General features: G+C 44.0%; 1 protein-coding gene across 1 annotated transcript in view; it reads right to left on the bottom strand.

Annotated features, from left to right (window-relative positions):
- Positions 1-1,232: 1,232 nt before the first annotated feature.
- The window catches only part of DENND11 (DENN domain containing 11), a 30,540-nt gene continuing 5,378 nt past the window's right edge, over positions 1,233-26,394 (bottom strand). The window contains exons 2-9 of the mRNA XM_048500708.1: positions 14,582-14,681; positions 12,939-13,097; positions 11,438-11,591; positions 9,804-9,942; positions 5,745-5,876; positions 4,937-5,087; positions 4,163-4,231; positions 1,233-3,644 (exon numbers count right to left, since the gene is read on the bottom strand). Of these exons, the coding sequence (XP_048356665.1) occupies positions 3,449-3,644; positions 4,163-4,231; positions 4,937-5,087; positions 5,745-5,876; positions 9,804-9,942; positions 11,438-11,591; positions 12,939-13,097; positions 14,582-14,681 (1,100 nt within the window). The 3' untranslated portion in view covers positions 1,233-3,448. The remainder of the gene's footprint in view (positions 3,645-4,162; positions 4,232-4,936; positions 5,088-5,744; positions 5,877-9,803; positions 9,943-11,437; positions 11,592-12,938; positions 13,098-14,581; positions 14,682-26,394) is intronic.

The following is a 26,394-nucleotide window of genomic DNA, read 5'->3' as shown; positions in this document are numbered from 1 at the left end:
CACTGCGGTGGGCAGCAAGGGAAGCAACTTGCAGTGGACTGAAAACATAAACAACTGGAGAAAGAAGCTGAAAAGGGGTTATATTTAGATTTCCTTATATAGAGGAAGTCCTTAATGCATGAGGAGAATCCTCCCTGCAGGATAGTTAGAAACAAAGTTTATAGAGTTGGAAGAGACGGGCCTCTTCCATACAGTAAAATATGAATGCCATCAAATATTATGGCCCACAAATGGATTCTTTAATTGCATCCACCCTATTCTTAATATATACATGTTTTTTTTAAAAAAAACGCTTAGTACTCTCTACAAAGAGTTGGAGTGCAACACAGCAGAATTCCAGGAGAAGGTAGCCTATATTCAAAGCACTACAAGCAAGACAGGAACAGCCATCTCCCTGCAAGGATAGCAGTTAACAGCAGTCAGGGACTAAAGTCCTCCTATGCCAAAGGAGCACATTCCAGGAAAGACTGGCCTCCGCAGAACCCCATTGGTTACCAAGAGGGATGGCTGAGGTTGCCAAATGGACCCCAAAGACCCACGAGCTGAACTGAACACAGGGAGAGGAGAATCTGGCCCACGTTGTTTGGCAACTAGCTACGCAGAGGAGCAGTTACTCAGCTTTTAGCAACAGCTGGGGTGCTGGTTGTGCCTGTTGATTCACTCTCCTTTTCCATAAGCATCAACAGAGAGTTTGGTGAGAGTTTGTCCATCTTATACACTTCAGTGGCTAAAGTGCCCTCAGACCGTAGGATTAAACATATATTTTCTTTGTGTGGCCCTTTCCCCACTTACCTTAAGCCCCGCGCTACTCTCCTCAAGTAGCGCGGGGTACAGCTGCACTCCCCACTTCAGGGGCGGCAAGAACGCAGCCGCCCCGATGCTGCCTCTCTCACGCCCCCTCGGTGCACGTAATTCCTGGCGCCTTTTGAAATGGCACCTTCGTGGGGAAGCCGGGGCGCGCGGCAGGAATTGCGCGTGCTGGGAATTGCGCGCAGCAACCCTCGGACAGAGGTGAGTGCGGAAAGGGCCTGTGTTTCCCAAGTCTGCGTGATCACACAACCCCAACTCATTGTCTGTGTTGCCCTCTCTTGACTCTGCCCATGCTTGGACAGCCTTTAATGATTTTGTATACCGAGATGGGCTGGGTGGCTGGTCCTCACAGACTGGAATTTATTTGCCATCGTGACTTTTAATGATAGGTATGTCCATGCATTAGAAACATTGTTTTTAAATATGTTTGTACACCGCCCTGAGCCCAACTTTAGTTGGAGAGGGCAGGATATAATTTTAAAAAATAAAAATAAGCATACAGGTACACCGAGAGTTAGCAGTTCCCCAGTGCCATAAGGTTGGAGTGAGGGGCTTAAGCTTGCAGGCCACAGTCATGATCTGAATTGGGCCACACATACTTGGGAATTCCTAGCATGAAACTCATAATGCACATATGATTATGTGGACCTGAGGAGAATATGAGGAAATCATAACACATACATAAATATTCTGATGAAGTCTGCATTGGGGGAGGTTCATCATTGGGATCAGGACTTAAGGAGGGTGGCCAGACCAACTTCCTGCCTGTCTGTTCCCAGAGTGTGAACAGAGATGTTGAATTTAATGTGGCAGTGAGGACAGGAGGTGCCCAGGCCTTGTCCACAGTAGTCAGCTGAAGAAACAGGTTGAACTCTCAGTGGTACTACTTAAGACACGCAGCTAGATCCTGGCAAGCAGGATCTAGACAAGCAGCTAGATCCACAGCAAGCAGAAGACAGTGAAGCTGCTACACAAAATAAGTCACAGCTAAACTGTCTGCAATGCAAAATTAGAGCATGGTCCAAACCTAGTGTGCTCTTTTGCACAAGGCAAAACTGTGCAGGTTTGAATGGGCTCCCTTATATGACGAGCCCATAACTCCTGCAAGCAAAACAAAATCCCTTTGTTGAGATTGTGCAAAGGCCTCAACTGTTATCAAGAACCTTTCTAAGCCAGGCTCAATCCCTTTGTTGTAGGGCAGCAGAACACCTGCAGGGAAACAAGTTAAAAACGTCCCTAACTATAATTCCGATACAGTCCAATGATCACCTCTTTCGCTGCTGAGCTAGAAAGTAGCTTCAAAAGATTCATGGGGAGATGCACTTCAGAACTGTTCCTTGCCTTGCAACAGAACAATGAATTCCCTCATACAGAAGGAACCACTTGCAGCTGCCTAATACTGAGTCCAACTATTGATCTACCAAGGTCAGCACGGTCTACTATGACTGGCAGCTGCTCTCCAAGGTCTCAGACAGAGGTCCACCACAGAATACTACCCAATACTGTCAACTGGAGATAATGGAGGTTGAATCTGGGATCTTCTGCATGCAAAGACTCCACCACTGAACCATAGCCAAAGCAAGAGAAGAGATACAAGATGGTAACTGAGGTAATCAACGCTAGAGCTATATCTAAGCAGAAACTTCTCCAGACAGGTAAAGGTGGAGAAGAGGACCATTCTATAGCTGCAGATGGCACAGAGGAATTCTGCACAGCACAGTTTGCAAGCAAAGGACAAGGTCAATATAGCTGGTTGCAACCAGTAAGTTGTCCTTTTCACTTTTTAGGATGGTAGTTGTGAGGTGTTTGCTGTGGCCAAAAAAGGGGTTAACTCTAAGTAGGATATGCCAATCAGTAATAGTAGTACGTTGGGTCTATTAAGTTTTTTCTTATTGTTCAGCCAAAAAAAGAAGAGGGCTGCTCAAGGCTTTCTGCTTTAGCAGTACCAGACACGAGAACATAAACCCTCCTGCTCCCATTGACAGACAGAAAGGCCATCTGAATGCCACAGAAGAATCTTAACCTTGCAGCTCAACCATAATTCAAGTCAAAACTCCATACATGTAGAGTGCAGGTGTTATAACATGCATAAATTACAGTTGCAGTAATAGGACGTAAAATTCGAAGCAGTTACTTGTACCCGTGTGGAAGGGGTGTCACCTGCAGACATGACACAAAGGCTCAAAGAAGCGTAATGGTTCACATTGGTCCCCAAGAGAGAAAAGTGCTTTGCTCTGCTACCCCTTCATTCCCAGCCAGCAGGTTCTGTTTTGGACCTCAGACCCACCAGCGCTGGATCCATTCAAGGGCAGGAAGGTTGGAAGGAAATGAAACACACCACTGGCCTTCCAGACCTCAAAGACAAAGGGGGCCTCAAAGGCAGGGGGGGGGGGGAGATGGGCAGTCTATCCTGGAAAAGAGAAGTCACCATCTTGGTTAGGACGCCTGAAAATTAAAAAAAAGTTAATTGGACGAAAATGATAAATAACACTTTCTGTAGAGAGTTCTCTTAAATAAAAGGCAGTCCTTCAAGGTCTGAGTCCTGGCAAGTTCCAGCAAGGCTACATGGCCACTTTCCACAGTCTGCGAGTAGTTACGGCCATCCCCGACACCCCCTGCATGAGTCCTCCCTTCTCCTTTAAGTGCAGCAAGGGTTATCAATGACCAGCATGACATCAATGCCGTAGACTTCCAGTAGGTCCATGAGGAAGCTACGGTCTCCCTGTGGGTCCAAGCCCATTCCTCGGGCATGATCAGCTGTCAAGGTCTTGTCCTGGCTGGCCGATACCTCCATCAGTGTCTGAAATATTCGGTTGTTCTGTTCCATGAAAAACCTGCAGGAAGAACGTGACATGGAAGTACGTGAGGCCTGATGGAATCTCTGTTGCCAAGGCCACAGATAGGGCATTCACAACCTGTCCTTTTACTTGGGAGAATAACCTGCAGTCTTGGAGCTGGGCTTGCAACTGCCAAAAAAAGGGAACGATGCAACAAACCACACTGCAGGAGGAAACTGCCCTCTGTAGCTTTCCAAGAAACAAGGGAGGGAAATCTCACATCTGGAGGAAGACTGTATCGATTCAGATTCGTGATGAGACAAAATGATATCCTCAAAGGTGCTTTCTCAGAAGTCTAATTCATTCATACAACCAGTACATTCTCCTTCAGGAATTTATTTTGGGCTGAGCTTTTGCTTCTTGCGCTATTCTTAGTGCTTTCCCTTTTGCACCCCCAGCCTCCTGATACGTGGTTACATCTACACTTACATCTTTAGGAGACTATGAAAGGGTCTCACTCCTCCCCACCACCCCCTGCCAGTGAAGCTTTGAAGAATCCCCCATGGACAACTCACAGGATGAAGAGGTCCTCTTCACAAGAGCTGCAGTCTCCATCCACTTCCTGGGAATACATCAGCATCTGCCTGATAGAACAACACACACATCCATCACTTTGGTGTTACATGCTCTGGAATAGCCACAGATACTTTCCAGAGTTGATTCAGGCTTGTTTTGTGTGCACACTTACTACACTTACATCTCAACATTCCATATGTGCACCATCAGACAGGAGTTTGGGGGGGGGCACCTGCAGTTACAGAATTCTTGCCCAAAAGAGCCATTTTGCCAAATGTTCAGGATGAGTTCAGGTGGTACAAACAGTCCTACTTGTAAGGAAAGAATACAGGGACTTGGAGTTGGAAGCAACTTAAACAAACACTTAGGTTGGGGGTTCCCAACCGGGTGCTCATGGGTGCCTTGGTGCCCATGACACATTTTTTGGAGCCTGCCAAGTGTTTTTAGGAAGCTGATGAAGCCAGGTCGGGCTTTTGCCCAGCAAGAATTCTGATTCATTACTGAAGACTTCATTGGTTGTGCAGATTTTTTTTAAAAGGTTGTTTTGGCAGCTGCTGCCACCACAGCACAATTAAATAGAATATACATAAATAACTTTTAAAACACTAAATATCAGTGATAGCATAATCCAGGTATCCATAAGGACTGTTACATAGGCAATGCAGCCATTTTGTTCCTGCCACGTTAGAATTCCACTCGTGCCCACAGACTCAAAAAAGTTGACAACCCCTGGCTTGCATAAACTGACACACTGGGGCAGTATCAAAGGCTACCTCTGATCATTGAGCCTCCGGTACTTTTCCTTGTCTGCGCTGTTGATCTTCAGGAGCGGCTGCAGGTGTTCATGGTGTGTCTTCACATTCTGGTTGTCCACATAGACATCGTAGAGACCCTGCTTCTCCTCAAATATCTTCTCTGTTGTACCTACAGCAGAGGAGAAAGACTGCTGATTGGTAGGCCAATTCTATGCATGACTCAGAAATTTCAATGGGGCTTACTCCCAGGTAAGCAGGCACAGGACCACAGCCTGAATTGGGATGGCCTTGTCCTTGAAAGCTTTCACTCAGATAAAGCAGAGGGCCTCATCCACACATTTTGTGGCTATGCTTACCACTATGTGTTAGAATTCTAAATGTGCCCACGGGCTCCAAAAGGTGGGGGTGGGGACCCTATTAAAGACTAACAAATTTACAGGGTAACCCTGGCTCATTCCGCACATGCCGAAATGCACTTTCAAACTGCTTTCAGTGCTCTTTGAAGCTGTGCGGAATAGCAAAATCCACTTGCAAACAGTTGTGAAAGTGGTTTGAAAACACATTATTTTGCGTGTGCAGAAGGGGCCGCTGTGTATTTTTACTCAAAAAGAAGTCACGCTGAGTGCAGTGAACCTTACTGCTGGGTAAGGGTAATTGTAGTCTCACTGTCTAAGCCTTTAAGGTGCCACAGAGGTGCCTGTTTGTCTGTATTGCAGCAATTTGTTAGTGCAAGGAGTGGACAATTTCTAGCCTTTGCATCAGCAGTGTCACAGAAATCTCAGGGATGCACAAACAAGCAAGCACATGTCAGGCTTTTCCAACTTACAGGCCACATATGACACTTCCGTCTCCAGCATTTCAATATCCGCCACGTTGACGTAGAAGAAAGGCTTGGACTCAGGGACTGTTTCACCAATGCCAGGCAAGGAGACATTGGCTAGGCAGCAGCAGCAATAAACTGCAGGCAAGGGCAAAAAAAAATATGAGGAAGGTGCATGAAGACACTGTCCACTCCCTTGAAAATCTCGGTAACCCTAAAAACCTGGGCCTGAAGAACAGCTAGATTTGAATCCAGCAGCATCGCAGAGACCAACCAGACTTTGGGGTCTCAAAGCTCCCTTCATCAGATACAATTTGGGATGGATATTTCTGAGTCTTTATATTCCAGTCAAAAGGTAGGATCTCTGAGCTCATTGCAAATGCTAATTTTCTGCCCCCAAGCATTTCCCTTCTGCTCCAATCAAGTTAATGACTGCACACACTGCACTTTTGTATCTGCAGTTTTTTCTTTTCAACACTTCTCCCACCTTCTGATATAATGACTCAGAAATCTTCATTCCAACTTGTATCTGATGAAGGGAACTTTGATTCTTGAAAGCTTGTATCCTGAAAATCTTGTTGGCCCCTGAGGCGTGAGTGGACTTAAATCTAGCTGTTCTACTGTACAACAGCATGGCTACCCCTCTGAAACTGGGTATGAAGCCTTCCACTTTGCCTGCTAAGTGCTGTCAGCTCGTTCTAGGGCAGTGGTTTTCAACCTGTGGGTCGAACGACCCTTTCACAGGGGTCGCCTAAGACTCTGTGCATCAGTGTTCTCCATCTGTAAAATGGATAAATGTTAGGGTTGGGGGTCACCACAACATGAGGAACTGTATTAAAGGGTTGCGGCATTCGGAAGGTTGAGAACCACTGTGCTAGGGTTTAAGATGAAGTTAGACTCAAGGCAACAGGCTGGGAAAAAGATCAGCACTAGCTCCCATCATGTGACCGTGAAACTAAAGATAAGAGCAACAGCTCAACTCAATCAATTCCCACCACTAACAGAGCTGGGAGGCTGCAGAGAAAGCTCTGCACGGGCCTGTAGGTTTTCCCCAGGGGCTGCAGTCCTTCCAATTCCAGCCATATTTTGTGTTGGCCTGCAGTACTACACAGGGGATGAAACAGACTTTTAAACAAAAAAAGCAAAACATTAATTGTACATACACCAATTTAGGAGGTATTCCGAACCTCAATTCAATAAAGCATATTTGTCAAAGTTGTGTTATGTTGTTTGAAAAACGGAAGGTATTTTCTCCCACACCCACAGACAACCCCCTTCAAATACAGCACTGCTAAACAATTCTTCTGGAGGGCCATATCACAGTACTAGAGGTCTTCTAATAGTCACTCGGGCCTCAGATCAGTTAATTGGCTTGGACTAGATCAGGGGTCTGCAACCTGTGGCTCTCCAGATGTTCATGGACTACAGTTCCCATCACCCCTGCCAGCAGCCCCCATGCTGGCAGGGGCTGATGGGAATTGTAGTCCATGAACATCTGGAGAGTTACAGGTTGCAGACCCCTGGACTAGATCCACCTTGGCCCTCTCTACATCTTTGAAAATATCTAAACACTCTAGGGAAGATGACAAGCAGGGAATCTTGGGTGTCTTGAATGCTATTTATTTCCAGCCATCAGAAAACTTAAGCAGTATCTCTGAAAGTAGTATTGTTAGTAGCACAGAATTGTACATGCCAGTTTTATTCAGAGGTCTATTCTGTTCAAGTGCTCGAGAAAGAATCAGCACTTTGGACAACACAGAAATTGTCTAGATCAGGGGTCCCCAAACTTTTTAAACCGGGGGCCAGTTCACTGTCCCTCAGACTGTTGGAGGGCCGGACTAAAAAAAACTATGAACAAATTCCTATGCACAAATGATTGTAAAATGTTTGATTTCACCTTTCAGCCTTTCTGTCATGGTCTATTTTTAGAACAGTGACCAAAGTATGTCAAGTATAGGGTGGGCTCCAAATATTGTTGGGGAGGCTGTGGAATACCTTCCCCTGTTAAAAAAAAAAAAGCAGAACTTTCCCAATGAAACATTCCATCTAACCCAGGATCAGGTATCTTCCTGGGTTCTTTCCTCCCTAGCAGCCAGCGATCGATTTGCCAGCCTGGCTGATGCCAATGGGAGTGAGGCGGAACAGAAAGCCTGAGAGCAACACATGGAGTAGCTGAGAGGGAAGGGTGGAGCAGGCGTTGCCACATGTAAGGTTTCCAACTCTGGGTCAGAAAATTCATGGAGATTTGGGGGTGCCATCATGTAACTGCAATCAACAGCCGTTGGGGCCGGTTCCTCCTCTCCCTCGAGCCCCCACTGCACATGAATGGAGCCATCGCCGCCACGGCTGGCGGGCCGGATAAATGCCTTCAGGGGGCCACATTTGGCCCCCGGGCCGTAGTTTGGGGACCCCTGGTCTAGATCCTCCTGAGGTTATTATAATAGCTATTAGTCACTGAAAGAAATACCCTCAGCAAGTTTCTTTAATGTGTTCCTTATAATATTCATTGTTGCATTCACAGTTAGTCATTCCTTAATTTAACGGCCTGCTGAAGAAACATCACTTCCCTTGTATTGTCGAAGGCTTTCACGGCCGGATTCAACTGGTTGTGGTGGGTTTTTCAGGCTGTGTGGCCGTGGTCTGGTGGATCTTGTTCCTAACATTTCGCCTGCATCTGTGGCTGGCATCTTCAGAGGTGTATCACAGAGAGAAGTGTGTAAACAGACTTCTCTCTGTGATACACCTCTGAAGATGCCAGCCACAGGCGAAACGTTAGGAACAAGATCCACCAGACCACGGCCACACAGCCCGGAAAACCCACCACAATCACTTCCCTTGTTTACCTTAAAACAGGGATGACCAACTTAGGGATTCTTATGGCTGAGTCAAAGGCCTCAGAGAAAAAACGGCATTTTACTCCACAACCCAAGCTCTGTTCAGGAAGTAACGCTGCATAATAAAGTGAGCACATCGGTGAAATGGTTTACCCTCGGGCTACACTGCTGTCATTCCATGGAACGTGTAAAATGGAATTGTTCAGCATTTTTGTAAATGTGAATAGGACTGTAGTGTTAATAATGGAAAAGTAGGTGGTTTTTCATTGCCTTGTTATTGCATGCATTATCCTGTTTCCATCACAGTTTTTTTTAAAAAAAGATTTGCAATCTACCTTGCGTCTCAGCAACACAAGGCAAGACTACAAATGACGTAAATGAATTAGATGGCGATTATATCCTGCTTTTTATTCCACAGAGGATTTATTGTGGGTTAGGTCATCTGAACTGACAGTGGGAAGGCACAGGTGGGCCTTTCTCACCTTCACTTTCTCCTGTCAGCTTACCTGGGAGCCCTGGATGCCAGAACTGAGCAGGCCTGCAAGGACCTGAACTAATTTGGAAGGCCTTTCTGCCAAATAGTTGGGAAACAGATTCAAAAACAAAAACATTGGGTGGACCCCACCATTTTAGAAGAGGCATTCCCAGCTCTCTGAAAAATAAAGGAATGCCTCTCCTAACACAATGGCAGCTGAAAGACGTATCTGAATAATTTAAGTACACATTTTTTTCTCTTCAAAATTGTTTTAATATATTTCCCATATTGCAGAAATAATCATATTTAATCAACAAATTAAATTGTTGAAAATGATACCATTGATCATGAATGAGTCATCCAAAAGTTATGGCGTGTGTGTGATCGGGTCAATCAGTTTGTGGTATATAACATTGTGAGGAATAGCTCTATCTTTTACAGCACCTGAAAATAATTCTCTTTTCCTGTGTGAGTGGAATTCGCGGGCAGGCTTTTATGACACTTTGAATAACTTCAAAAGGACCACAGAGGAGCAGAAAAAATGCATTCTAAGTGACTTGGATACGGTCGGGGAATCACTAGGCAACAATGACATATAAATTTCTTTACATAACTTCCAAGTTGTATTTTGAAAGAGGAAGGAAAGTCTCTTTCCAATTGCACATGTCACTCATAATTTTATAATCCTTCTTTTTTCCCTGCCCCCCTCTTCCATGGAATCCTTCCTGTCCCCCCGCCCCCAATGCCCTTCCATACCTCTATAACAGACCACACCCACAGGAGGAGGTGAAAATATCAATATACGCTTGCGGAGAAGGGCGAACTTCCAGAGAGTGAGAATCTGCTCGCCGAAGAACTTGATGAACTGGGACATGCAGCCTGCAGGATGTGTGATCTGCATCCAAAGGGGGGAGGAGGAAGGAATGTGGAAATTGTTTATTTCTATTTGTAGGCCGCCTTTTCCCTGGCAGGTCCAAGGCAGCTTCCAACACATAATAAATACAATAAAATTCGACACAACATATCCAATGATCTACATCTATCTATAAAACACATCCAGATGGTGGTTAAAAACTCTCATAGGTTAAACAACAATATGTTTCCAATCATCCTAGACAAAAAATGAGGATAAGAGGATTGGGAGAGAAGGAGGCCATTGGATGGTGAACCACTGATGCCTCACCCATAGGCCTGGTGGAACAGCTCCTGCAGAATTGCATGAAGTCCCAAAGGGTCTGGGTCTCTTCTGACAGAATGGTCCATCAAGTTGGGACCAGGGCTGAGAATGCCCTGGGCCAGGTTGAGACCAGAGAGCAACAAGATGGAACTGATTAAGTTCAGGGTGGTGGAACTATAATCACGGTGCCAAAACAGCACCTCCAAGAAGGGAAGGGACAGTGCACTAGAGCTGAATGTGTTCAATAGGTTCTGTCTTATGAGGGAAGTTTGTCTGAGGGAAATTGCTGACAAAGAGAAGTTTGTGAGTTGCTTGACACACCTTGAAAAATTTTGATACATGTAAGCAGGAAGTAAACAGAAGATTATTGACATTTTATTTTGCAGTGTGTATACATGATTGCCATCTTTCACAGTTTTATTATTTTATGAGAGGGAGTTCTGGAATTCAAGAAGGACCAAGAAATTCATGACCTCTTTGGACCTCTTTGTACTAATGGCGGAAGTTTACCTCATAAAGAATCTAAAATTTGCATGAACTGTGCACTATAGAAGAGGAACATATTACGTTTTATCAATTATATGCACCTTATTATTTACCTACTTACGTTTACTTTATAATTAAACACATTTGCTTGGCGATATGCAATCTATGTTGGCTATCTGGGTGGGAAGGTCAGGTTGCTTACAAAATGTTCCTTGATGTGTGTCCCAGAATTCGCCTGACAATAAATCCATAGTGCAGAAGACATGCTTTCATTCCCTACAATGCCAGTCATACAGGATGCTTCAGGCTGCCCTAACCTCCCATTGATCCACACTGCTGGCAGAAACCGATAAAGGACAAGCATAGGCTGTGTAGCCCACACACACCTGGTTTCTTTTAGTGCGTTGTCTAAAAGCACCAGATAGAATTTCATCTCGGAAGTTAGACAAGCCTAGACAGCACTTGGATTGCACCGATCCTCTTGGGGAAATGCCAATTTACAAACATAACAAATTAAATACAGGAATATATTTTTCTGAATGACATTTGCTTTGCTTCTGGCCATACATGACAACAATCTACAAGGAGCTACTATCAGGTTGCAAGAAGTTTCAGGAATTAGGCCACAGTTAAATTTCAGGAATTAGGCCAACATGCGGAACACTGATGCACTGTGCAGTCCAAGCAAAGTCTAATAACCCTCCCTTCCCTTCTACATATTTCTCACCTTCATCTCAGGGTACATGTATCTGTGAATGGAAGGCAGCCAGTGAACGGGTTGCTGAGAACAAGGGGTGCCCTTGCCGGCAGGGAGAACCCCTTTCTTGTCATCATAAAACGCTTCCAGGTGAGAGTAGTGTCCGGGCATTTCCAGCTGGTGTCTGAAAGACAGACAAAGAGAAGCCACATTACCAACATACCCATGTAATGGTCTTCCAGTTGGCAAAGGGGCTGACATTTCTCAGCCTGCAAGAGCAGCAAATGCAGTAAATACGACACTTGTAGGGGGTTGACATTTCTCAGCCTGCAAGATCAGCAACTGCTTCTCCCTCTCTGGGCCAAGGGGCATTCCTTTCAGCCCTGCCTCTATCTTCTCTATTAGTCATATGGTTCCTATCCTATCCTCTACTACAGATACAGTGAGACAGAGGCGGATTCCGCATGGGTCAAAAACAGCGGTATGAAAATGGTGTAAATCCTTTTACACCGTTTTAAACCATTTTACACCATTTCTACACCGCTGTTTTTGGCCCATGCGGAATCCGCCAGAGAGCACACAGATACAGGTATGGTTGGGTGTCATCCTATGCAATGTTTTGCAAAGGATCTTCATCACTAATTTTTGATAGTAGATGCTCGGTAAGAAGTCCAGGATACAAGACAATCTCATCCTAAGACCCCTGTCAAGAATATGACAAAGGAGCATCTGTTTTTGTGCTTACTGTTCTGCTTGAGCACATATTGTTATCCTTGACTAGTCACTAGTACCAATTTTTTCATTTGGAGAATTGCAGCTGAGAGGTGAGGTCTAGGAACTGAGATTTTTTAAAGCTACTTTGTGCCCCTTAGCTGAAAGCCAAATGCATTTCCAAATGGGAGCTGTAGAAATGTACCTTGGAAACAGGGCAACTTCTCACCTAAGAAACCTTAATGTGGACAGCAGGAATTAAGCCGTGTCTATGCTGTTATTCCCCTCCCCCATTATTAACTGCAGGGAGATATGAGTCTGGCATGATGGCTGGTGGGCTGTAGTGATTGGGGCATTGGTCTAGGACCTGGGATGTCCAGTCTAAATCTTTCCTCAAATCACAGAAGCCAACCAGTTAACCTTGAAGCAGCACTATTTCTCAGCATAAGTTACCAGCTCAATGTGGTGAGAATTAAGTGGAGAAAGGGGGAATGCTGTGAAAAGCCACTCTGGGTCCCCAATCAGGGAGAAGAATGAGATATAAGTTAAAAAAAATAAGCTAGAATAAAGATTCACATCAAAACAGATTGTGGAAAGGTTCACATGTCCTGAACAGCTGGATTCAACACACAACAGGGCAGTATCAATTCCTAGGAAATGTGTTGCAAATTACCTCAGAGCAGGCAAGGGCCAAATCTCATTGGACATCGAGAAAAATCAATATGGCTCCCCACCACAAATAGGAAATGACTGTGTAATCATTTAGAGGATAGACATAAACATGCTCCCTACCAACGCATCCCCTTTCCCTGTAACGTACCTGACCTGGTTCTCTAGGAAGTGCATATATCTGTATAACAGGGTGTAGGAAGGGGAAAGAATTCCCACAGACTTCATGCGGGCACCTCTTTCTAGCTCGCTTTCGACCGGCATGTTGGCAAAACAGGCCAAGCCAAAGCAAAGGCCTTTCCGAAAGTAACTGGAAAGAAGAATCATGTGAAATATAAACAGATTAGGAGGCAAAGGAAAAAAGGCACATACATATAAATATAGCAAGACAGGGGCAGAAAAACCCACACAAAGACAGCAGGTGCCACAGCAATAACTAAGCCATCAGCCTTCAGCAGGTGGGCTGTGTTAGCTGCTACCATTTTCCTTTGGCATGTGTTTCCTTTACTTTTTTGTCAAGATTTGAAACCATTATTTAATATTTCTAGGGGAGGGAAATGGAACCCTTATCAGCAAGAACCATTGCTGTGGCTGAGGATACCTTTCCACGTAACTCCAGCGAAGGTGGGAAGGGATGAGTCATTCAGGAAACACTGCCTCTCACTCCCTTCCCCACAATTAAAAGGCAGTCAGTAATACATTTGCATTACCCTATGTTTAGAAAAAAGCATTAAAAATGTTGTGTTAAGAAACAAATTAAATATTTCTGCCCTTCCTTTCAAGTTTCCAGTCTCTGAAGTAATATAATATTTAAAAAACTGTGTTAGGATAATACAAATATAGTACTATAATATAAAATCTGTGTTATGACCAAATTTCAATAAAAACCCAAATCACAAAAACAATAAAAATACTATCAGGTTAAGGAAAACAAAAATGGCAGCAAATAGACCTAACGTTCACAACAGAGGTAATGAACAATGACACCGATCTGGCTCAGCCCTTCAAAGCTTGGGTAGATAAAATGTTCTTAATCTGGCGCCTAACAACTGGTGGGTATGGCATCATAGAAATACACCTGGGGAAAGTATTCCTTAAACAAATCTTCTCTGTAGACCGGCCCTTTCCTGAATTTCCAAAGTTCCTTTTTATAAGAAGAGAAACATATCCCCCTACATAAAAGGCCCCATCATTCCATCCAACCGCAAGCATAACCAAAAATGCAAGGCAGGTAACAACTGAGGAGATGAGGCCTGGTTCTCACCATCAGCAATGGAGTAATCAGAAACAAGGAACAGCTGTAGCTCCATCCCAGCAGACCTCTCTACTTTCTCCAATCTCCCAGGCCAGCCCAACTCATCAGATCTCAGAAGCTAAGCAAAGCTGGCCATGGTTAGTAGACCATCAAGGAAGTTCAGGGGTGCTATTGAAAGGCAGGCAATGGCAGAATACCCCTGTCTGCCTTCTGCCTTGAAAACCTTACAGGGCCATTATAAGTTGTCTGCAATTTGACAGCACTTTCTTCCACCAACTCACCTTATTGCTATTGGGTAGCCCAGCTCCTGCTACCAGGGGTCATGGAGGAGCGCAAATTCCCTTTGCACACATAACAGTGCCAAATTATCTTGAAATACGCAGACCATCCCTCCACACACACATCATAACATTGGACTTTCTGCAAGCCTACAGTAATGAAAACCCCTTGTACGTAACCAGTGATGGCTGGCATGCACTTTCTTGACAATACAATGCAATGAAAAAGAACTATGGGATGCCGATGTGTGGCTTACTCACATGAAGTCCGACTGAACTTTATGGGACCCGCTGGCCATAGATTTGAATTCCACGCCTTCCAGATCAATGTCTTGTGGTAAGCACCATTCAACCATGTTACCTGGAAGTGTGAGGGGGAAAGTGAGAGAGAGAAACACAGTGTTAATGCACATACCAAAGGAAGCATCACACCCCCACCAAAACAGCATGCACAATTTACAAATATTAACATGTCAATTTAGTGCAACATGGAATTATGCACAATTTTGCAGCAAATGCACTGCCCTGCTAGAAAACTGGCTCACCTCCCCTGAGATCTCTCCATGCATGACCCACCTGTTTTAAAGTTTCCCTCACAGGTGGATAATAACAAGGGCCAGATGCAATGTACTCCCCTCCGCTTTGTTTTATGATGGATTACAGAATATTCCAACTCATGACAGAGTTTGTCCCTATTGTCCGAAAACACCTGAAACTCTTGTACATATCCTCTTTATCAGCCCTCAATATTCAACGTTAAGATATACCATTCGTGCTCTTGAGTTTGACTCTAAGCAAAAGAATGTTTATAATTTAAAGATGGTACAATTGCTGGATTATGGCCACCACAAGGACACTGAAACCATGACAATGTTCTTTCTGCAAGTGTTTAAGATGTGTCATACGTTACCTTAGTGATACCAATTTCTACTTCGTGTTCGCTCTGTATCTTTTTTTGTTAATGCAGCTGATTTTATACCCATTTTATGTTGATTCCATTTAATGTCTAATAAAGGTTTTGTTGTTGAATTAAAGCCTCCCTCCTTGGCTAGAATGGCTAGAACAAGCAAACTTATATGACCTGCCCTTGGTCAATCTGCCCTTGGTCAATCTAGCTTAGCGTTCACTAGTAGCGGCAAGTTCTCAAGAAAAGAAGACTTCCAAAACTGCTAAGTGGGACCCAAGAACCAAGCCTGAGGGGTGCTCTGCAGAGCATGCTTGCTCTGTAGAACACCTCTCAACAAATGCAGCTTTGTAAAGATTCCTGCAGAAGTTAATTGCCTTACATGTTTCCTTTGACCAAGTAGGCCACAATCCTGGTTAGGCGCACAACCCCGGTTAGGCGCACAATGACTAACCTGAAAGACTAACCTGAAATGTTTTTTCTAGCCTTAATCTGGAATCAGTTGAATAATATATGGGATTATCACCAGTATACATGGATCCTAACAATATATTAATACTGCTTTATCGTCAAACATATTATAGCATAATCAGTGGTGGGATTCAAACATTTTAACAACAGGTTCCGATGGTGGTGGGATTCAAATAATGACTGTTAAAAAGTATTTAAAATATTTTCAATATCACTTTTTCTATTTTAAGTATTAAAAATATTAATACTTAATAAAAAATATTTTAAGTATTCAAAAAGTGATATTTTAAATTTTAACAACAGGTTATACGGAACCTTCGGAACCCCCTGAATCCCACCTCTGACTACTGGTTGCCAAATTCAATCATATTTAAACAATAAATATATTATTAAAGTATGTCTGGTATGTCTATAGCACACTCAGGACATCACTATTTAATACTATAGTTTTTACATTTAAAAATTCATGCTATACATTTTGAATGAGTAAAACCTTGCTTTAAAAAGTAACGCAGTGAAAAAGAAAAAATATTTCATAGGAGTTTTTTTCCTCTTCCATATCCCCAAATTTCCCCAGAAAATGTACATGAAAAGAATTAGGGAAAAGTTTTACAAATTCTTCCTTTTTTGCTGGACTTTCACATCTCTGTATGTGTAAAGAAGTACATTCTTTGGTCTGCCCTGAATTTACGGACCTGAATCTCTCCAGTCATAAAGCTTTCTGGCTGATCTTAGGGTGTAGGGAATTGGGAGGGAAGTCAGCATTGTGTAGTCCAATTTTATCAGAACTTGGAAGCAAAGCAGGGCCAACATTTGGAAGGCAGACCACCAGGGAAGTCTTTGCAGAGGAAGGCAATCACAAACCACCTCTGCTTCTCACTGGCCTCGAAAGCCCCTTGCTTGGGTCACCATAAGTCTTGACAGCACTTCACAAACACAAAAGAAAACTGTACAGGAGGATAAATGCTCTAAATGTAAGAAGACTGCAACCACTTTGGGAGCCCATGCTTTTTCCCTTGTGGCTTTAACTCTGTGGAATGGGCTCTCTGAAGAGCTGAGAGGCTCTTCCTCCGTGGATATCTTCAGGAAGTGCTGCAAGGCCTGCCTGTTTGCCACGACTTTTGAGGGGATTTGAACGGCAAGCATCATTTGCAGTGCAGGAAGGAGAAAGGAAAAGTTTTCATACTGGGGATATTCTGATGTCAGTCATGATATTGTTGTTAATGCTTGCTGATTCTTTGTCTTGAACAGAACCTAGGGGAAGTGGGAGAACAATCCTGATTATGAACCTCCCAAGCTAACAAACTTCGTCTTGCTGTGACATACCTCTGAAGATGCCCACCATAGTTGCGGGCAAAACATAAGGAGCAGAAACTACCGGATTATGGTCACACAGCCCAGAAAACTCACAACACCCGGTTGATTCTGGCCATGCAAGCCTTCAACAGTACATTAATAAACTTCAGTTTTTCTAAATCCGCATTTCCTAAAGACAGTACACTGGAAAAGGATACACAGATTGAATAGACATCTATAACTTCACTGTCAAATTGCTGCCAATTCAGCTATGTTTTATTTAGAAAACATTTGCAGTATGAATGCCAATCAATAAATTTATATTTAACTGTCAGGACCAAGAACTGCCTTTCATCTTTCTTCAGTGGTCTAATAAGCTCTGAAGATCCCCATGATAAGTTCAGAGATTTCACCACTTTCACGTTTCAGACGAGACCTTCCCCTTGCTATGATTTTGTACAAGAGAGCCCCAATTAAACTGAATCACCTCTGCATCTCTTCCTCAAGAACTGCCTGCCACTTCAATTTATGCCCTTCCCTCATGTCAGCATCTCAGGACTTTGTCAGATATTTCTAAAGCAGGTTACTTCAGATAGACAGCTTTCTCTTAAGAGGAAGAGTCTCCAACCTTGTTGAATGTATGGAATTTTGAAAAAAAAAGTAGCAGGCCCCACCCAAAATGGCTGCTATGGCAGTGGAACACAGCAGACTACAAAATTGCTGCCCTGGGGATGGGGCCAATGATAAAACGTTGGGAGATGTGAAGTGGCCTGCTATGATGGAGGCAGCTGTTTTTAAATGGGAGTGGCCTGTAAACACATAGCCTCCTGGACTTTCTGGAAGAACCTCCTGCTCCAGTGTGATGGAGGGAAGCCAGGATTGGCCCTTTGTTTTGCGGAAGAGATGCTTAGAGGTAGGGGAAGATGACATCAGGAAACACACTGATGAGCACCATCTTGACTCTGGGTACCACACTGGGGATCACAAGCCATGTTTTTACAAGAAAACACATTCTGGAGAACATCAGCCATTGGGTTGATCTGAAAAACCTGTAGACATCTCTGTAAACTATGTTTTGCTCAGTCCTGCTTACTTGTGATGTCTGAATATGGATGGTCCAACAAACTGGGATTACAAACTAGAATTTGCAGCTGGTTCACTAACTGCAGTTCTACTGATTATCTTTCACTGTGATGTCTAAATTCACACACAGTTCATTCAGCATCTGCTTGTATCTGCATGGCCACTGACAGTAACATGGGGTGATTGTGCTGCCTCCTGAGAGAAAGGAGAAGGCAAGCTGGGATTTATGCACAAACCGAGATTCGTTACTTCCATCTGGTAGACCGGTGGTTCCCAACCTGGGGTAAGTGTACCCCCAGGGGTACATGCCAGAATTTTGGGGGGAACACGAAAAAGCTTAAGCAATGAGTTTTCAATATGGGAGTACAATTTTTAAGAAATGGGTTGCTAAGGGGTACGCAATTGAAAAAAGGCTAAGAACCACTGTAGCAGACTAACAAGGTCTAAAAAAGAGTAACACCCTTCTAAATCCATTGAAATAATTGAATCATGGAGCCATTCCACTATCAATACAGTAACAACATGAGATACATTAAATTGTGGGACACAATTAACCATCACCACTGCTGAAGGAGGCGGGACTTAAGGACTGGTTTCCTCATTCCGAGACCAAGGAGAATTTGAAGCTGGGCCTCCCTCTCCAAGATATGGGGAAGGGCGTCTCATAAAGCAAAGCAAATAAATCAATAATAAGCAAGCTGCTAACCATTGCATCATGTTAGCTTTCACCTAGGACAGTATATCACTTTTGAATTACCAAGGGTTTGTGACTCTAGTGGAACAGAGAGCTTTATTGTTGAAGACCAGAAATCTCAGAAACATTCTTGTGATAATCTGCAAATTTAATCTATGCACCTGCTCCTTCTCTTTAGTAATATTTCAGTCTCAATCATCCCTCCACTTTAATTGTATTTGCTGGGGGTATTATGGACTTCCCCGCTTCTTGCTTCCAGGAGTCTATCAAGGGGGGAGGGGGCTAAAAGCATCTTATGGGCTCTTGTGGCTTCGCCTACTGCTTTCTTTTCCATTAGTCGTAGGCATGGGGCCAAGCAGATCAGCGTGAGCCCTAACCACCTGTCTGTCTGTGATCTCGGCTTCCTTTTTTCTGATGTTTACAATGGGGTGGAGAAAACCGATTTGTTTGATCTGGGGAGGCTGGCTCTGTCAGAAGTCTGAGAACCTAAAAGGAGCTGTGCCATCAGGAATATTATTTCGCAAGGCTTCTGACGTTGCCAGGCAAAGTACAAGGAATTTAAATGACAGGCTCACCCCATATGCAAGAGTGCCTGGACTTTTGGAAAGAGAAATGATTAGGACCCCCACTCAGCAGAGGCCCTGGACGGGCGTCCTTGGGCCTCTTACAAATCCTAACTCACTTCATAGGACTGTTGCAAGGTAAAATGATGGCGGGGGCTGGGGGGAGAGCCCTATTCTCCCCCTTGAAGGGGGAGAACCCCCTTCAAAGAGCCTGAAGCTCTTTGGAGAAAGGGTCGATTTTTTTTTAATGCGAGAAATTATCGCTATCTACTTTTCACCTCTTTCCCAATTTTATATTTTGTGGTAAGAGCAGAAAGGGAGAGTTCTTAGAGCAATCTGCATACCTGACTGAACACCTGTTCAGGCTTCCTGGCCTTCAAGGTCCCTTTTGTCTTGCTTGAATTCATTTGAAAAAGTATTTTATGTTGTCTTGCACAGCACAGATTTTTAGGAGGAGACAAAACCTTGCAACATTTCTGATCAAAGTCAGATAACCCGACTCACACAGAGAGCCAGAATCACAGGTGGAAGGAAATAGCTTGCTCCCTCTATTCCAGCTGTGTGTGGCTGATATTCGCAAGACCATGTACATTAGAAGAGAAGTAAACAACTTTGTATTGACGGATCCTTTTGTAGCACACTACTCATTAATGGGTCTCTCAGAACAACCCTAATTTGAAAACAGTATGTGTTTGCTCACAGTCATCTCCATGCCGTCAATACAAATTTCAGTAGAATGTTTTTCCAGTGTTGCATTTGTGCCTGTAGGCAGAGATGCAACTAAAATCACTGATGTCTCTTGGAGAACCATTTGTCCCATACTTGTCTCATACTGTTCAGTCCATCAGCGAAAATATCTCACAAGCCCAGTTTTCTGTGCCCTTACCATCAGAGGTGAGGCAGATATCAACCAGGAGCAGGGCCTTTTCAGTAGTTGCTCCTTGTCTGTACATCTTCTTCCTGGAGGACACACAAACAGGGCACACAGGCAAAGCCTGCCCCATCTGTTACCTCCTAAAACTGGGTTTTGCAGGCTTAGTGCCTCAAAATTCAAAGAAACAATGTGGTAATCAGCTTTGGGTTCCCTTTAGGCAAAAAAAGTGAGGAATGAACATCCAAATGGACAACTGAAGTTTTAAAACAGAACTGTGTAACACATCTCTAGGTGTTTCAGGCTGCACACTTTCAGATATTAGCAAACATGGTCCATGCCCCAGTAAGCAGACAGACAACGAGTTATTTTCCCTTTTCTTCCTTTTTCTTTTTAGTAGTTTCCTCCTTCATAAAACAGGAAGGGACTTGCAGAATTTAAGATTACAACTGTCCGTTTCAAAGAGCTGTCAGAAGTATAGGAGAAGCATACAAGGGATAAAACACATTTCAACATCAATGATGGGTATGGCTCTCAGGCTTCCAGAAAGAAACACCAGTGTGTGTGTGTGTGGGGGGGGGGGGTTGTTTGCTCTGGATGGCACCATCAATTTCCCTGAGGCTCTGAAATAGTCTGTTTTAAGTAAAATAAAAGCCCCTTCTGCACACCAAATGTATAGCAGGTTGCAGTCGGGATAAAGTAACCTGTTTTCCTATTTTCACGTTTGAATGCATCTGTGCAGGCAGCAATTAGAGCCCACGGAAACAATGGGGGTTGTTGTTGCTCCTTCGCACAGAAACGCGTATTTTCAAAATTTACTTCCCACCATGTAGCTGCGCAGGCATGCACAAATGAACCCCTACAGCCATGCTGAAGTCTCACTATGCGGCCATCTGCACCTGTATGGCTACAAAGATGTAAGTCACAAATTTTTTTAGAGGGGAAAACGGAGGCAAATAAAGTTTCTCCTGCCCAGCTGTTTGCTTGCGAGAAGCTGCAACCTGGGATTTTTGAAAAGACTTGTGAGTAGCGCGATTCTCAAAAAATTATTCTGCTTTGGGAGGAACAACACAGGACAGACTCTTTTTAGGAGCTGGATCTATGCGAAGCCCCCCCCCCCCCCGGTTTTTTTTCCATTCTAAACCTGTGTGTATTGGCTTGTGCGGAGTGGGCCAAAGTGAACAGGAGGGGGACACCAAAAGGCTCAACGTAGAAGAGTCACTCCACCGCAGCTTTGAAACCTGTGGGTTCGAGTTTACAATCACTCTCGTATCAAATGCTAGCTTCAATTAAGCATAGTAATGAAACACAAGTTCTGCATCCTAAAGAATCTCTGCTAGGAACCCTGGATGCTGAAGTGTGAGAAATGTAATTTTTAACTTACTGTGTGAATGTAAGCATAACTGTATAATCTCAGGTCCTTAAGGATTGGTACGCTACAAATTCAGAACAAATGAAGTCTAGTCAAAGTCTATCAGGTTCTGAATGATATCCGTCTCAGCAGCTATTCCTGGAAAGGGCCAAGATGCCACCCCCTTCATTATCTCCCCCCTTTTCTCCCATCCACCCTTTTGGCACTCCAGGCCTGCATGAAGTCACTCCTTTGTTTGCAGTCGCTTTGGCCTGACTGATCCTTATCTCTTCACCCGGCTGACTCTCTTGCCACGTCACCCATTTCATGCTCACAGAGCAAGGTGGCGAGGCAGCTTGCCAGGCAACAGTGGGCGATTTTGGCTAACGGCTTTTAACAGATGGGCTGCCTCCTTGAGAGAGGCACTACCTTGCCAAAGCCAACCATATAGCAAATGCCATGGAGGAAGAGGTGGGGTGGGGATGAGGTAAGCGTGTTGTCAATCCAGCCGCTTCCCAGGCTCCGAGGTCTGTTTGCTTTGATGTTGACTTAGGAGGGTGAGACTGGACTCATTTTTTTGGCTATTATCCTCGTCAAGGATGTGCTCTCGCCCTGCCCCCTCACACACACACAAGCTGTGAAGAAAACTCCCAAAGCGGATAATGTTCAGCCAGGCCTTTCCCATGCCCCCCCACCCCCAAGTACTTCACAGAGCTAGTCTAAGTGCTTTTGAAGAAAATATAATTGGGTGCTGTGTGGTTTCTGGGCTGTATGGCCGTGTTCTAGCAGCATTCTCTCCTGACGTTTCGCCTGCATCTGTGGCTGGCATCTTCAGAGGATCCTCTGAAGATGCCAGCCACAGATGCAGGCGAAACGTCAGGAGAGAATGCTGCTAGAACACGGCCATACAGCCCGGAAACCACACAGCACCCAAGTGATTCCGGCCGTGAAAGCCTTCGACAAAATATAATTATTCCTAAAGAAGGGTTGTCATCCAAAACCTGCACTCAGGAGATCACAGGCCAGTGACCCCAGGCACGATGACACCTGAAGACTTGTATGCTTTTCACAAAAGCATCCCAAAAAGTCTATCCTGCCTTTCCTCTTCAGGAAAGCAGGTGGTTTTTCAGAAGAGCCCAGGGGGCATAGATTCTTTGTCTGATGGGAACCCCCATTTAAAAACGGCTGCCTTCATCAGAGGATGATGTTTGGCTTGGAACAGGTCAACATTCGGTGATGGTCCCACTCCAGAAACCCATTTTAAGGGTTGGCTGTATCCCCCCTCCCCAGCCGTCATTTTATGGTGGTATCCACTCCCTGTTCTCTAAGTCCCACTAGCATCCAAGGACTCAACAAGGTTTGGTACTGCTGCTACAAAAAATGCATCCCTTTCCCAGTAGAACGGCCAGGCAACCAGCATGAAGACATACAACGTAGATTTGGGGGCAGAATGTTTTTTTTCTTTAATGGACGTTATAAGGGAAAATGACTGGCAATTCTAGCCTTCTCCAATCTCTATGGATGAAAATGCATTTCTGTGGCCAGTTGGCAAAGTTGGGCTTGTTACATTTATGTTCTGCCGGTCATTCATGATGGAACATAGACAGTATATGTAAAGTTCCTAAGGAGGGCTTCCTTGGAGGAACTGATCAGACCCAGACCTTTGCAATAAACCAACTTTGCTGAATCTCTGTGCCCACCAAACATAGTCTGGGAACATACTCAGTGGTGGCTAAAGACAGGTCACTTAAAGGGGTACACAAATTACAATTCCTGTACGGAGGTAATTAATCTGATTGCTTATGAAGAGAATGACGTGAATATAAAATTCCACCTAGATAATGAGAGAGAAAAAATGTAAGAATTGTGTTTATTCTATTATTTCAGTGCATTTGTTTATCCCACCTTTCTTCAAAGGAGCTCAGTGGGGGGGTGTATGTGCATATTGTTCTCTCCTCCGCCATTTTATCATCACAACAACCCTTTAAGGTAGGTCAGGCTAAAAAGTGACTTGTCCAAAGTCACCCAGCAAGTTTCATGGCACAGTGGGGATTTGTTACAATAATCTTGTGAGAAAGGCCAGTATCACTTCCAGGCCAGTTCAAAACCGTCCCCCTTGCTTTCTCCACATGAAGCACCTCATCATTTAGGTAACACAATAAAGATCCTGGAACAGGCAGGCGTGAACAGCAAACCTGAGCAAACCAAAATCCATGTTACCCCAAACAAAGCAGTGTACAAGCTTTCAAGCTCCACGGAACTCTTTGTTATTTATTTGTTAGTTTTGTATACCGCCCTCCCCTAAGGGCTCAGGGCGGTGAAGGCTAGATGAAGAGAGAGGTTTCACACACCCCATCTTAAGGTCCCTCAACACATACCCAACCAAACAATTTCTCAGAGGAAACAGCCCTTTGATTTGTGGAGAAGGAGCCAGCGATTTCCACCGATTTCCCCATTACACAGCAGCTGCCCCCCCTTTTCCTTCTATACTGTCCCTGAGCCCCCCAAGGACAAAATTTCAGGGGTCTGTGTGTGTTGCAGGAGGGAGAATGAAAATCCTCAGTCTGCAAACTCTGCAGATGGTGACATACGGTACATGCCCTTGTCTACATTTAGTATATAAGGACAGGTGGGTTTGAATAGGAAAAGAAGGTGGGGGGGATGAGGGGCCAGTATCAAGTAACAAGACTGGGAAAAAGGAGACAAAGGCAGTCTCTAATTGCAAATACACAGTCCAGTCTGGTCCCTTAAAAGGCTAACAGCAGAAGAAAAACCTAACAACTCTGGAGATTAGTTTTCAATGATACACTAGATAAACAGCAAAAACCAGAATGGGAAATATGTCCCACTGGAGGGGAGAAAAAGTCCATAGACTCAATTTCTTCCCAAGTCATCTTCCTCCAGTTACAAGAATCAGCTAAATTCACATATTTCTAAACCAGGCAAAAAATATGTTGAGCCAACATATAATCCAAAACCAAAAGTCACTTCAGAGCCTTGTATCAAAATTAACCAAAACATTACAACAGCATGAGAGTTTCTGAAAAGAGCTGTGCAGGCCTCTTGCATACATTCTACTGGTTGACTTCACAAGGCGAGTGTATGGACAAAGTAAATCTGAACTTTCAAAAAGAATACTGTAAGAATGTCAAGTAACACTTACATAGGTACCCGGGGGCGGGGGGGGGGGAATATTAGCATCCCAGAATTTTAATTTTATTCCACCCTTCTTCCGTGTAGTTCTGGGCAGTGCCTATATTTCTGCCCACCACCCCCTTTCAATTTTATCGTCTCAATAACCCGGTTAGGTAGGTCAGGCTGAGAGATAAATGGCTGGCCAAAATCTCCCAGTGAGTGTCAATTTGAACCCGGGTCTCTCCAGTCTTAATGCAACATGCTAATCAAGAAACTAAGCTGGGGAGGGATAGGGGATGGCAACCACTCTGTACTTGATAAGGGAGTTAATGGTGTTTCATATAGTTCTATTGTCCAGTTTTCCCAAGTTAAGTCAATAACCATTCAGAAACTCAATTGATCTACAAAGTGGGAATCAAAGTCTGCAGGGAAACAGCCACCAGGCAAGTAAAATGATTTTAATGAAAACAGGGTAGGGGGACAATCAAGCAAGAAACTTTGCCATTGCACTAAGATAACTATTCGGAATAGAATAGGACTATTTCTCTGTGGGTCTATTTAGGGACAGTCCCTACAGTCTACTCTAAGCAATCAATCAATAGTATTAAAAAAATATTTTCCAGAAGCCCGCCCAGCATGTGGGGCTGGAGAACCTACACAACCCCTTTACACAGTACTTAATAGATGGGGAAAGCATTACATTATGCCACAAAAATATTGCAACTGCAACTTGGGGAAAATGCAATTTATGTATCTTACAAATACAATATGCAGGATCTTTCCGCTGTCCCAACCTGCAAATGACCTGGAGGGGCCAACGCAAACCAGCCCTCCAAGAAAATGTGCCAAAAACACAGCATGTTTCCAAGATGACTAACTGGGACATCAAAGTAGGACTTTCAATTAAACCACAAAAGAGAACTTGAAAGATTACACACACACACACACACACACACACACACACACACACACACACACACACACACACACACACACACACACACACACACACACACTCTGATACCCACAGTTCATGAGTAAGGAAGGATATTAGCTAAGAAACCTGCCTTCCTAAATTCTTCAATCTTGCAATGGGCAGAAAGAAAGCATATGTGGGCTGTTATTTTTGTCCTACTCCTCACCTAAATGTTAAAAGAACCTCATGATATAGCAACATCGGAGAAAACAGTGCAGGGCATTGGAGGGCTTTTTGCCATCTTTTATGGATTAGGCTTTGTGGCTGACATTTTAACTATCCTGTATTGTATTAGATTTTTTTTATAAAGAACCAGAAATTCATTATAACCCTTCTATTTTGGAAGCATTTGAAGTTCTTTATACTCTACACATAGATTTTTTTGTCCTTAAGAAAGAATCCATAAATTGTAATATGAGCTTTTTCTTGGTGCTTGCCCATGGATACGAAACCCTCCATTACACTCTGCTTAAAGGGGGCTGGGGCGGGGGGCGGGGGGGTTGGACCATATCCACTTTTGAGAAGTTCTCAAGTGACTGTTCTTTCAAGGTTCTGCAGGCTGGTAAAAAAAAAATCATGGACTGTCCAGAATAGGTCTACAATGCAAAACCTCATCGCTGCAGATTCCTTCTGATATTTGAAAATTCATTCTGCAAAGACCCAGGTTCATGAGACTAAATGGGTGACCTTGGGACACGTTTCCTCAGTCATCTACCATAGAGATGTAGAG

The sequence above is a fragment of the Sphaerodactylus townsendi genome, linkage group LG06, assembly GCF_021028975.2.
Source record: "Sphaerodactylus townsendi isolate TG3544 linkage group LG06, MPM_Stown_v2.3, whole genome shotgun sequence".
In the NCBI taxonomy this organism is placed as follows: Eukaryota; Metazoa; Chordata; class Lepidosauria; order Squamata; family Sphaerodactylidae; genus Sphaerodactylus; species Sphaerodactylus townsendi.
The sequence above is the reverse complement of the archived record's forward strand: the minus strand, read 5'-3'. Positions and strand labels throughout refer to the sequence as shown.